This window comes from Anolis carolinensis, chromosome 1 (assembly GCF_035594765.1).
Source record: "Anolis carolinensis isolate JA03-04 chromosome 1, rAnoCar3.1.pri, whole genome shotgun sequence".
NCBI classification, from domain to species: domain Eukaryota; kingdom Metazoa; phylum Chordata; class Lepidosauria; order Squamata; family Dactyloidae; genus Anolis; species Anolis carolinensis.
In genome coordinates, this window is record NC_085841.1 from 355,439,125 (window position 1) to 355,451,527 (window position 12,403).

Sequence of the window (12,403 nt, forward strand, 5' to 3'; positions counted from 1 at the left end):
AATAAATCACTCTGACCATGAGGTCATGAGTTCGAGGCCAGCCCGTGGCGGGGTGAGCACCCGTCAATTAAAAATAAAAATTAGCCCCTGCTCGTTGCTGACCTAGCAACCCGAAAGATAGTTGCATCTATCAAGTAGGAAATAAGGTACCACTTATAAAAAAGTGAGGAGGCAAGTTTAACTAATTTACGACCTGGAATGAGGAAGTGCCGTCAAGAGTGGATGATGAAGCAGCTGCTCCCCCCTGTGGCCAGAATTGAACATCCCCTCAGGAGAAGGTTAAATTGCCTCTGCGTCTGTTTGTCTCGGTCTCTGTTTGATGTGTTTATGGGCATTGAATGTTTGCCCTATGTGTGTATAATGTGATCCACCCTGAGTCCCCCTCGGGGTAAGAAGGGCGGAATATAAATACTGTAAATAAATAAATAATAAATAAATTGTGCTCCTTCTCTATCAACACATAGGCTGCTTGATCCACTCAGGAAAATCATTTCGTCTAATGTGCCTCTTAAAAGCCAGAAACAGAAAAACTAAGATGTATGAAAGACTTAGAATTTTTAACATTATACAGCACGGACTTCGTATCCATAGAGGACACGTTCCAAGTCCCTGCCATGGATACCACAGCCTTGAGCTGTGGCAATTAAAGTGGTGCCAAACTGCATTAATTCTACAGTGTAAATGCACCCTCAATCAGGGAAACCACAACCCTGGGTTGGCAAGATCTGAGCTGGTTGACAGGGTGACTTGGAGGACTCTCAATCATGAGGTTGCCATAAATAAAAACTGACATGAGAGCCGTTAACAACAATTCTGTGGTTCTGAGCTCCAAGAATGCAGAAACACTCTCATGTGTTCCTACCTCGTAGAGTATCTGTTGCACGGGAGCTTCTTCGCTGGTGAGTGCGGAGGTGCTTAACATCTGCTCCATGTTATTTAGGCAGCGGCTGATGGCCAGGAGCAGCTCAAAGAGTTTCTCATCCAAGCTCAACGAAACATCCCCTGCTACATTTTCCTGGAAGACAAGGAGACAAGAAATCCTCAGCTTTTTCCAGAGCTAGACAAATATGTAGAAATACCATATAAACCAGCTGTAAGTGAACATATTAAGAATTCCATTGGCCTAGCATTGTACAGAACAGTTACTGTCCCTATGGTAGAATCACGATTAGCCACATGTGAATGTTCCCAGAATAGGTAAGATTTATCATGTCAACCTTTCTTATTGGAATCCACAGCCATGGTCTAAATCAAGGAGAATTTGTGTCCACCTGCCCAAATTAGGTCTGGGAGAGGACTTTCTGAAAAATGGGACATGGTCACAGTTGTATGAAAGAAATACAGCTGGATACAAGTTTTGTTATGGACATAGTGTTTCCGCATGGAAAGTGCATCTTCAAGAATTCCCTCTGTTGAACTCCCCTGTTGAATCTTTTACAGTGAAGAAACATGCAGGATGTGTTTTTCAAAACACAGAGCACTTTAGAAAACAAGCTCTATGAGAAATGACTCAGAGAGATGGATATATGTAATCTGGAGAAGGAAAAACTAGTGTGTGGCATGATAAAAAGGTAAAGGTTTCCCCTGACGTTAAGTCCAGTCATGTCTGACTCTGGGGGTTGGTGCTCATCTCCATTCCTAAGCCGAAGAGCCGGCGTTGTCCGTAGACACCTCCAAGGTCATGTGGCCGGCATGACTGCATGGAGCGCCGTTACCTTCCCGCCGGAGCGGTACCTATTGATCTACTCACATTGGCATGTTTTCGAACTGCTAGGTTGGCAGGAGCTGGAGCTAACAGCGGCCGCTCACGCTGCTCCCTGGATTCGAACCTGGGACTTTTCGGTCTCCAGCTCAGTGCTTTAACGCACTTCGCCACCGGGGCTCCATGTGGCATGATAGCCATCCTTAAATCTCAGAAGATGAAGCAAGTTTGTTTTCTGAAGCTCCACACATGGGAACATGAACCAATGAAGTGAAAATATGAGGAAAAACAATTCCACTTAAACATTAGGAAGCACTTCCAGAAAGCAAAAACTGTTCAACTGTGGAACAGATTGCCATAAAAGTAGAAAATTTTCCTTCTCCAGAGATTTCTAAACAGATGTTTGATAGCCATCTTTCTTTTAAACAGAGGTTTGATGGACATCTTGCTTTAGTTAAGTATACCTGTATGAGTAAGAGATGGACTAGAACAGGCATGGGCAAACTTTGGCCCTCCAGGTGTTTTGGACTTCAACTCCCACAATTCCTAACAGCCTACCGGCTGTTAGGAATTGTGGGAGCTGAAGTCTAAAACACCTGGAGAGCCCAAAGTTTGCCCATGCCTGGACTAGAAGGTTCATGTGGCTCCTTCCAACTTTGGGTTCTGATGTCTCACATTCCCTGTGTAACACAGAATCATAGAATCTGTTGGAATGAGGAAGTGCCATCAGAGTGGATGATGAAGCAGCTGCTCCCCCTGTGGCCAGAATCGAACATCCCCTCAGGAGAAGGTTAAATTGCCTCTGCGTCTGTCTGTCTCAGTCTCTGTTTGATGTGTTTATGGGCATTGAATGTTTGCCCTTTGTGTGTATAATGTGATCCGCCCTGAGTCCCCTTCGGGGTGAGAAGGGCGGAAAATAAATACTGTAAATAATAAATAAATCACAGAATCATAGAGTTGGAAGAGACCTCATGGGCCATCCAGTCCAACCCCCTGCCAAGAAGCAGGAAAATTGCATTCAGAGCACCCCCAAAGCACATGAATATACATATGTGAATGTAGGGAAGCAGAAACAGGTATTTCACTCTGCTGATGTTGGATCTTGTCCACCAGTCATGTTGGTCATTAATGTAACTGAGGGGGAAAAGATGAGTGTCCTACCTGTATCTGGCTTAGGCTGCCAAGTTCTGCGGTGTACTTTTTCAGCTCCTCAACGGTTGGCGTTTTCACACTTGATGTGGCACCCTTGGGCAGAATATTTATTTTGGTAGAGATCTAACATTTGGAAAAGCAAAATGCATTTAGACAAATGCTCCAGATTAAACTCATGGTGATACATAATGTTCTTTCGACACAAGAAAACACCAGTAGTAGATACAATTTAAACCAGCGTAATCGTGATTACAGTCTGGAAATTACGGGCTCCATTCCTAGCAGCTGGCTTGAAATCTGCTAACAGCTAAAGCCTGGCATTTATCATGCCTATGAAAATTTTGCACTGGTACATATAACTGAAAGCTCAGACGTGATTTTTGCACATTCCTTCTTCTATGCATATGCACATTGTGACTGGGAAGTCACAATCTTCTGTAATATCTATGTACACATGCAGATTTAGCAACAACAAAAGCACAGCAATGCATATGTAGTTTTTCATGCTATTTCCTAAACAATAGCTCTTTCCATTGAGGAAAAAGAGGTACAGTAGAGTATCACTTATCCAACATAAACGGGCCGGTAGAACGCTGGATAAGCGAATATCTTGGATAATAAGGAGGGATTAAGGAAAAGCCCATTAAACATCAAATTAGGTTATGATTTTACAAATTAAGCACCAAAACATCATGTTAGACAACAAATTTGACAGAAAAAGTAGTTCAATACGCAGTAATGCTATGTAGTAATTACTGTATTTATGAATTTAGCACCAAAATATCACAATGTATTGAAAACATCGACTACAAAAATGCATTGGATAATCCAGAACGTTGGATAAGCAAGTGTTGGATAAGTGAGACTCTACTGTATCTGTAAAACACTGGCAGTCTGAAGGCATATGCATACATTTAGCTAGAAATAATGCCTCCAATTCAAATGTATTATTCTTTATGTGATTAGGAGAAAGAAGAAAACAGGACCAATCTACAAACTGCACCTATCAGAAGGTGGCAAATACAATACTTGCTGTATTCCCTGATTTTCCACCCATGAATACTTTGAAATCCAAAAAAGTGGGGAAATAATGACATCTCTAAATAAATGGAACTCTGTAACTAAGAAGTTATCAAGAAATAAGCTCTGACACATGTGGTGGCATGAAATGCCACACAAGTATTCTGTGGCCCTAATAGCAGAATTTCTCAATACATTATCTTTGTGAGTGTTATCCTAATTTGATAAACATACTAACCTGAGGTTCAATAAGCTCAAAGTGAAGAGGACTCTTCTTGCACAACAGCTGTTCTTGCAAATATTGCCACTTGTCACCCGTTTGATCCTTTGGCGTTAGAAAATTGGGCTCATCTTTTGAAACTGGTGCCTCGTGGCTGGATTTTCACAATATTGGCATTGTGAGGAGAGCCAAAACAATCAGGAGAAAAACCAATACAAGTCATTGAAACTGTTGTAATTTCAGAAAGACATTATTTACTGAACAAGCTTTCATCAAACAAAAATGCAAGCTTTCATCAAACCCAACAATTTGATCACAAATATATTTGCTCTTGGAGCCCCTGGTGGCACAGTATGTTAAAGTGTTGAGCTGCTGAACTTGTAGACCGAAAGGTCCCAGGTTCAAATCCGAGGAGTGGAGTAAGCTCCCTCTGTCAGCTCCAGCTTCTGCCAACCTAGCAGTTCGAAAACATGCAAATGTGAGTAGTTCAATAGGTATTGCTCCGGCGGGAAGGTAACGGCGCTCCATGAAATCATGCCAGTGGCCACATGACCTTGGAGGTGTCTATGGACAACACCGGCTCTTCAGTTTAGAAATGCAGATGAGCACCAACCCCCAGAGTCGGACATGACTAGACTTAATGTCAGGGGAAAACCTTTACCTTTACCTATATTTGCTCTTAAATAAGGGATTTCAAGCAAATCGACTTCAGAACCTGCTTCTTACATTTCCTGTGCAGCAAATGAACAACCTAGTACGAAATTATGTATAGTTTTAGTATGCATGTTGTACAAAAAGTTATGAAAAAATCTGGAAGGGAAAGCAAATGCTTACGGCAGCCAGTATTTCCTTTATTTATATGGTCCTGACATGACATGGCATTCTTTTCTTTTTTGTATTAGTAACATCCCTAAAATTAGTGGCTCCTTGGCAGCTCCCAGCATCACATTGTGGAACAGTATTAGTTCTTTACCTTGGTTGCAACTCCAAATTTGTGCTGTGTTCAGATTGTGGCTGCATCTTCCCCACATACACTTCAATGAAGTCAATCAGATTGCTTTGTTCAGAGAGTTCTGAGAAGAGCTCCTGCAAACAGAAAAAAACCCAAAATGTGAGAAGTGGGGGTTTGACAAAATTGACATTTTGCCAGGTGCAGTGGGTTTCAAATTAGACACCCTGAAAATCAGGTAATGGGTTCTTTTTCAGCTTAGAGCCATTAGTTAAGAAAGAAGATGGAGTTATAAAAGAGTTAAACTGGGTCTAAATTAGTCAGCATCCTGCCACTTGATGAAATCAGAGACGAACGTGGACCTCCCACCCACCTCTTTTTTTTTTCATTACAACTCTCAGAATCCCAAATAAGATGGTGCCTCTTTTCCATGTGTAGAAATGGATAGTAGTGGCAATACTGTCCCAACACAAGCAGTGGGAATGGATTCTCTTGAAAGGATGTCATAAAGAGCAGGGTTGTTTTCTGCTGCCCTGGAAACTAGGACTTGAAGCAAAAGTACGATTTTTTGTACGAAAGGAACATACACAGCGGGCCCTCCAAGGTCATTAACCTTGTCCTACCCTAAACTTCAGATTTAGGATTGCCAATAATGAACAGCAAAATGCTTCACCAAATAACAAAGAGGCAAAAGGAGAAATTACCTGCTGGTGCTGTAAACCATTTGTCTTGCTGAGCACAGGTCTGTCTGAGGAAATGAGTGGAAATATACTGGAAAGACCAAAGCAGAGATGTTGTGAGGAGATCTCCGAGGTCTTTTCTCCAAGGCTTCCCTGTTAAGAGATGGGACATGAAAGAATTTCAAGAGAAATGTGCAGTATTTTGAAAGACAGGGAAGTTATCTATGCCTCTATTTCTGCCTCACTATGGGTTCACATTCTTTGAGGAATAGGTTCCCAGCCAAACTGCATTTGCCTGAAACTGCAAATATAACCAAACACAATTAATTTACCTGATTTCTGATCCCAGCATGCCACAGAGTTGCCCTGAAGGATCCAGAATTTTCTACAGAGGTGTCTTCTCTAAGAATTTTCTATGTTCTCCAGTCTCTATGATAATTTAACACCTTTATTCCACATGTGTCAAACTCAAATCCCTTGACCGAATCTGGCCCGTCATGTCATTTTATGTGGACCTCCAAGGGGCTGGACTCCAACTCTTCATTAGATACCATGACTAGAGTTGATGGGAGTTGTAATAGTGGAACATTTGGAAGGCTGTAGTTTAGTCAGGATACTGGGATTTGGATTTAGATACACAACTTTGGCTATGATGTCTGAGTTTAAAGTGCCCTTCATCCTTATTCCAACCTCAGAGCCACAAGTGCTACAGACCTGAACTGGGTAAACCTAAAAAGTACTGACCACTGTCAACAAATTATAGTTGGCCTTCTGTATCCACGGATTCGCCATCCGTGGATTTAATGGACTTCTGAAAGCAACCATAAGTTTGATGTGGCCCTCGATGAAATGAGTTTGATACCCCTGTCCTAGAAATACCATTTTCTCTGCGCACAGGTAAGTGAAACTACAGATATTGGCTCCCAGTTAATATACTAAAGCCTCATTATCACCTCGTCTTAAGTTTGCCCTAAGTTGAAATGACTTGAAGGCACATAACAACATGGCATTTTATGTATTTGCTTTAAAGTTTTTTATGATCAAGTTTTTAATTGCTGCCTTATTTTAAGTGTAAGCCTCCTTGGGTCCCATAAATGGAGAAAATTGCTGCATTAATTAAGCAAATAAATACAGACATTTTAATAACAGTTGGCTTTGATCTTCCAACGTTTGGAGACCATATGAGAAATAGTTGTGTTTCACTGTCAAACTCATGTAGCTCATGTATGTCTCTTTCTTGGTCTCTCAAGCTTCTTCATCACTTCTATAGCAGTGAGAAAAAGAAATGCTTGCAATGGCAAGTCTCAGAATTCTTTCATGCAGTACTTACAAAAAGGTCATCCATTGTTTCTGTAATTGGTCTTCTTCTTAAGGTGAACAAGTTGTCAAAGACATAGCCTAGGCTGTGCAAAAGAAGTCTACTGAACACAACACCCCATTACCGGCACTGCTGGGGAGGTAATGATGGGGTAAGCTTAATGACAGAGAGCACATATTCCAGTTTGTTTGGGGTCATTACTCATTTCTGACTTCTTTACACAATTGGGCCTTTTTGGGGTGACCTTTATATAGAAAAGGGTTTTTTTTGGGAAGTTTTCTTTGCACTTGGAGCATATCTATGAAAATATCCAAGCCAGCAAACATGTTCAGTCCAGATTGGTTTCAGAGTAGTAAAACTATGATGGGTTCCTACTCTCTCTTCTGTTGTGATACCATTTATGGTATTGCCTTCCTTGGAAGTGGTCTTTGCAAAAGCAAAACATGTGGTTTTTATTAAAGCTATAAGAATGGTATATATATATATATATATATATATATATATATATATATATATTAAAAAAAACAACTTAAATGTATATACTCTCATGTAGGTTTTAACGTGTGTTTTTATTAAAGCCTTTGGGAACCACTTTACTTTTTTCAAAATATACATTGGGGTGACTAACTGTGAGCTTTGGGAAGCTAGTACTCTGTTGTTGTTGTTGTTGTTATGTGCCTTCTAGCCATTTCTGACTTAGTAAAAAGGTAAAGGTTTCCCCTGACGTTACGTCCAGTCATGTCTGACTCTGGGGGTTGGTGCTCATCTCCATTTCTAAGCTGAAGAGGCGATATTGTCCGTAGACACCTCCAAGGTCATAGGTCCGGCATGACTGCATGGAGCTCCGTTACCTTCTCACCGGAGTAGTACCTACTGATCTACTCACATTGGCATGTTTTCGAACTGCTAGGTTGGCAGGAGCTGGAGCTAACAGCGGCTGCTCCCGCCGCTCCCGGGGTTTGAACACAGGACCTTTCGGTCTGCAAGTTCAGCAGCTCAGCGCTTTAACACACTTCGCCACTGGGGCTCCTATATTTCTGATTTAGGGTGACCCTATCATGGGGTTTTCTGGGGCAGAGTGTGTGCCAGTGGGTTTCCATGACTGAGCAGGGAACTGAGCCTTGGTCTCCAGAGTCAACGCATGCTAACATTTTGCTGCAGACCCCAGATATTTTTTTTTTTTGGGTACCTACAACAACAGAATTGAACCTCCATATGCAGTCAGGAACACAAACTTTTAGCCTATATTCCTCATCCATATCTCTTAAGTCTTCCATTTGGGAAGACAAACAGTGAGAAGCTGGACAGAGGGGCAATCACAAAAGGGTGCCTTATATTCAACCTGGAATAATGCTGCACTATCCCAACAAAAGGGAATTTTTGCCCACTCCATGACTTGCTCAGCTTTGTCAACAGCCTAACATTGCTTATAAAATTGCAGCACTTTTATTAGACTTGTATGCATACACTGATTAACTGCATTAAGACATCAGGAAGCATGGTCACACCTCCTTGTCACAGAGACTATGGCCATGATCCTTGGCTTTACTCAACATACATGGAACTGTAGGGAGATGGATTGGGTCCAGCACTCCACATTGGTCCTCTACCTCTACATACATTCTGAATGTATCTTGACATTGCACAATTACGGCAACATCATAGCACTTTAACTGCTATGATTCAATCCTAAAGAATCCTAGGGTTTGTAGTTTGGAGGAGATACTTAGCAAGTTCCAACCCACTCTCTAGCATAAGAGCTTTCTGATAGAGAATATAAAATACTTCATCAAGCTACAAATCCCAGGATGTACTGTTTACCTGGGGAAATTGCTAGGTTCTGCTTCTTTTGATCAGGATTCATTAATATACCTGGAAACATTTGTGAATTTAACATACATTCACAAAGGTCATCCTGCAAACATGGCAGACAAACAAAAATACATGTTTCCTGCAAAGGCAGTAGTGTTTGTTTTACCTCTTCTTCCACATGTTTATCTTGGAGCATGCCCTGGACTTTTTCCAAGCTGAGCTTCACATCTCTAAGCTTCAGGGAAAGGCTCTCGGCTTCTTCCTGGAGGTTTGGGCGATCGCTGGCAGGCCTGTCTTTGCAATTTTCCAATAGACACGTCACTTTCTGTTCAATCTCTGATAACATGATCTGGGGAAGTCAAGCAGTTAATCATTCATTCTGTAGTGACCTTTACTTGCTAAAGTGACCATAAGTTAATAGGCTAGAAGGAGGGCTGGCAACAGTGGCCAGAGGGGACAATCCAAAAATGGCTCATGTTTCCTTTCCTTCGGGACTTTTTAGGGGTGGGAAAGCATTTTTAAAATAGTTTAAGTTTTCTACCAAGGGGGAAGACAAAGAGATATGCAGATATTTGCAAACTTTGATGTGATATTGCTAGTGTCTCTGTAGTTTTTAGAACAAGATTAGAGCAGATATAAATTGGCAGGAGTTTCGGGCTCCCAATTATCCAACAACGGAAGCATGTAATTCCACCCCCACATCTTCCTGCAATTTGATCAGTGGAAGGTAGAACATGAGAAAAAAAATAGGAGGGAAAGGATTTGTATGATACTGATTCCAACCATAAAATCATGAGCATGTCCTCAAAGGGATCCTGTTCCTGAATTGGTAATATTTCTGCTCACACAGGTTTGCACACAGATTTATTTAGTGGAGCTGAGTTCTAGTTAAAAAAAAAACAAAATACTAGAACCATCTGTCAGGGTTCTTTGAATGTGATTTTCCTGATTCTTGGCAGGAGGTTGGACTGGATGGCCCCTGAGGTCTTTTCCAACTCTATGAATTAATGATTCCATGAAAGCTGGTTACATCCTCTCCATTAAGTCACTGCAATTCCATGACAGTAATCAGTTCCCCTCTACTTGCAACAAACTACAGCCATATATCCCGTCTCCTGGCCATGAAGAAAATATGGCAGCATGTCTTGTGTTCTGGAGAGTTATCTTCTTAGAGTGGGAGACATGTGGTACTACTATGTGGTTGATGTAATACACTTTTCTGCTGCCCTGAAGACTAGGACGTGGAACAATGGCTTCAAACCACAGGAAAGGAGATTCCACCTGAACATTAGGAAAAACTTCCTCACTGTGAGAGCTGTTCAGCAGTGGAACTCTCTGCCCCGAGTGTGGTGGAGGCTCTTTCTTTGCACGCTTTTAAGCAGAGGCTGGATGGCCCGTGAGGTCTCTTCCAACTCTACGATTCTATGATTCTATGATTCTACTTCACCCAAACAACATAGCATTGCAACCTGAAAATTCTGTATATGCACACATGTGCCCTCAAATTGCCATCCTCATGAATTCCTCATGATTTCTTTTAGCGGAAAGTGATTTTTTATAGTCTTTCCTTTGTAATATAGCCTACAACATTTGGTATTCACTGGAGGTCCTCCACCCAAGTGCTAACCAGGGCTGATCCTTCTTAGCCAAGATCAAATGGAATCCGGTGCCTTTATGGCATTCCCATCAATGTACAGTAGAGTCTCACTTAACCAAACCTTGCTTATCCAAGCTTCTGGATTATCCAAGCCATTTTTGTAGTCAATGTTTTCAATATATCATGATATTTTGGTGCTAAATTCGTAAATACAGTCATTACAACATAACATGACTGCGTATTGAACTATTTTTTCTGTCAAATTTGTTGTATAACATGATGTTTTGGTGCTCAATTTGTAAAATCATAACCTAATTTGATGTTTAATAGGCTTTTCCTTAATCCCTCCTTATTATCCAAGATATTCGCTTATCCAAGCTTCTGCCGGCCCGTTTAGCTTGGATAAGTGAGACTCTACTGTACTTTATCAATGTACACACACTTCACATGGTGACAGAATAAGTAAACCAAATCACTGTCCTGAAAAGCCTGCAATCTAAATATTTACATTAAGGGAGGAGAGTGGGAAGAAAGGAAATACAGTTGGCAACACTAATAGAGCACAAGGACCACATTTCAGAAATGTGGAAAATATGGAATACATCTAGAATCTTATAAGAAAGAACTGGAAGTCCTGGGTTGGCCTGTAGAAGAGAAGGCATGTGGCTCTACAAATATCCAATGGGAATTCATGAAGAATATGGAACAAACTTGTTGCTCCACTGGGCTATTAAAAGCAATGAGTGGAAACTAACAGAGTTAGAACAAAACTGCTAACTGTAAGATCGGACATAAAAAGGACAGAGATGGGTAGTGTCATATCTCTCGTGTGAATTCTTAAAAGGATGTTCTAAAGAAACAAATAATAATAAGAAAACAAGAAGCTTGTGGTGTCTGAGACTGACAGAGAAAGGAATGACAGGCACATAAAAATGTCTGAAGTGAAGACCTCAAGAGAGAAGAGCAGAGCCTATGCAAAGTTTGGAAGGGGAAGACACTTAGAAGGTGCCTATAGATGCGTCTACATAGTTGTAATGCAATCGGGCACCACTTTAATTATCATGGCTCAATGCTATAAAATCCTGGAAGTTGTAGTTTGGTGAGGCACTAGGATTCTTTGGCAGAGAAGGTTGAAGACATTTTAAATCTACAGTTCTCATCATTCTATAGCATTGACCCATAGCAGTAAGAGTGTCAAATGGCATATTTAGGTTGCAAGTTGTGATACTGCATTAATTCTACAGTAGACTTGTGCATTTTGGCTGAATCTCAATCCGTTTCTGCTACTCAAATTTGGGGGGGGGGGCAAAAATGGGCATCTCAAAAATGGGCAGACACTCAAATAGCCATTTTTGGTCCACAGCTGAAAAACCTGGCTAGATCTGGCCCATTGGTGGCAATGAGGGGGCTTCGTGGGCTCCCCTTTCCTATTGTTTTCAGGGCTATCGGTATAAACAATCACAATTGAAGGACACATCTGCCACTGCTGGCCCACCAAGTTTCAGAATGTTTGGGTCATCCCCAGTTTTAGCATTTTTTTCTTTCTAGAAATAGTATCTCCCAAAAATGTATTCCCCGCTGTCCCCACTCTGTCGCTTCTCCAGGAGCAGCAACACAACACCATTCCTTCCGGCTAAATGTCAAAGATGCACCTCCACATCACATACACAGCTCACTATTACACTTTCTTTACTAATAAAAACAGCAGAAACTTCTTCCAAAGCTTTTGCATTTTGCATTTCTTCTTCTCACAACATACTGGAAGAAGCCAGCAGCCCGCAAGCAAGCAGCATGGACTCTTATTAGAAAAACACTCCTGTATGATCCAGAAATTATTAGGTATTGGTAGTAAATTTAGGTAGGTAGTTCGGTAGTTTTTCTGAGAATGAGACTTTGTTGTTTGCTGGAATTCCTATAATTATTAATACAGTAGAGTCTCACTTATCCAAGCTA

At 41.2% G+C, this 12,403-nt stretch overlaps 1 protein-coding gene across 1 annotated transcript in view; it reads right to left on the reverse strand.

Moving 5' to 3' along the window:
• syne2 (spectrin repeat containing nuclear envelope protein 2) overlaps nt 1-12,403 on the reverse strand; it is a 325,700-nt gene that overhangs the window by 99,408 nt on the left and 213,889 nt on the right. Inside the window, exons 64-69 of the mRNA XM_062967506.1 lie at nt 9,020-9,202; nt 5,748-5,876; nt 5,068-5,180; nt 4,113-4,248; nt 2,864-2,977; nt 863-1,015 (exon numbers count right to left, since the gene is read on the reverse strand). Of these exons, the coding sequence (XP_062823576.1) occupies nt 863-1,015; nt 2,864-2,977; nt 4,113-4,248; nt 5,068-5,180; nt 5,748-5,876; nt 9,020-9,202 (828 nt within the window). The remainder of the gene's footprint in view (nt 1-862; nt 1,016-2,863; nt 2,978-4,112; nt 4,249-5,067; nt 5,181-5,747; nt 5,877-9,019; nt 9,203-12,403) is intronic.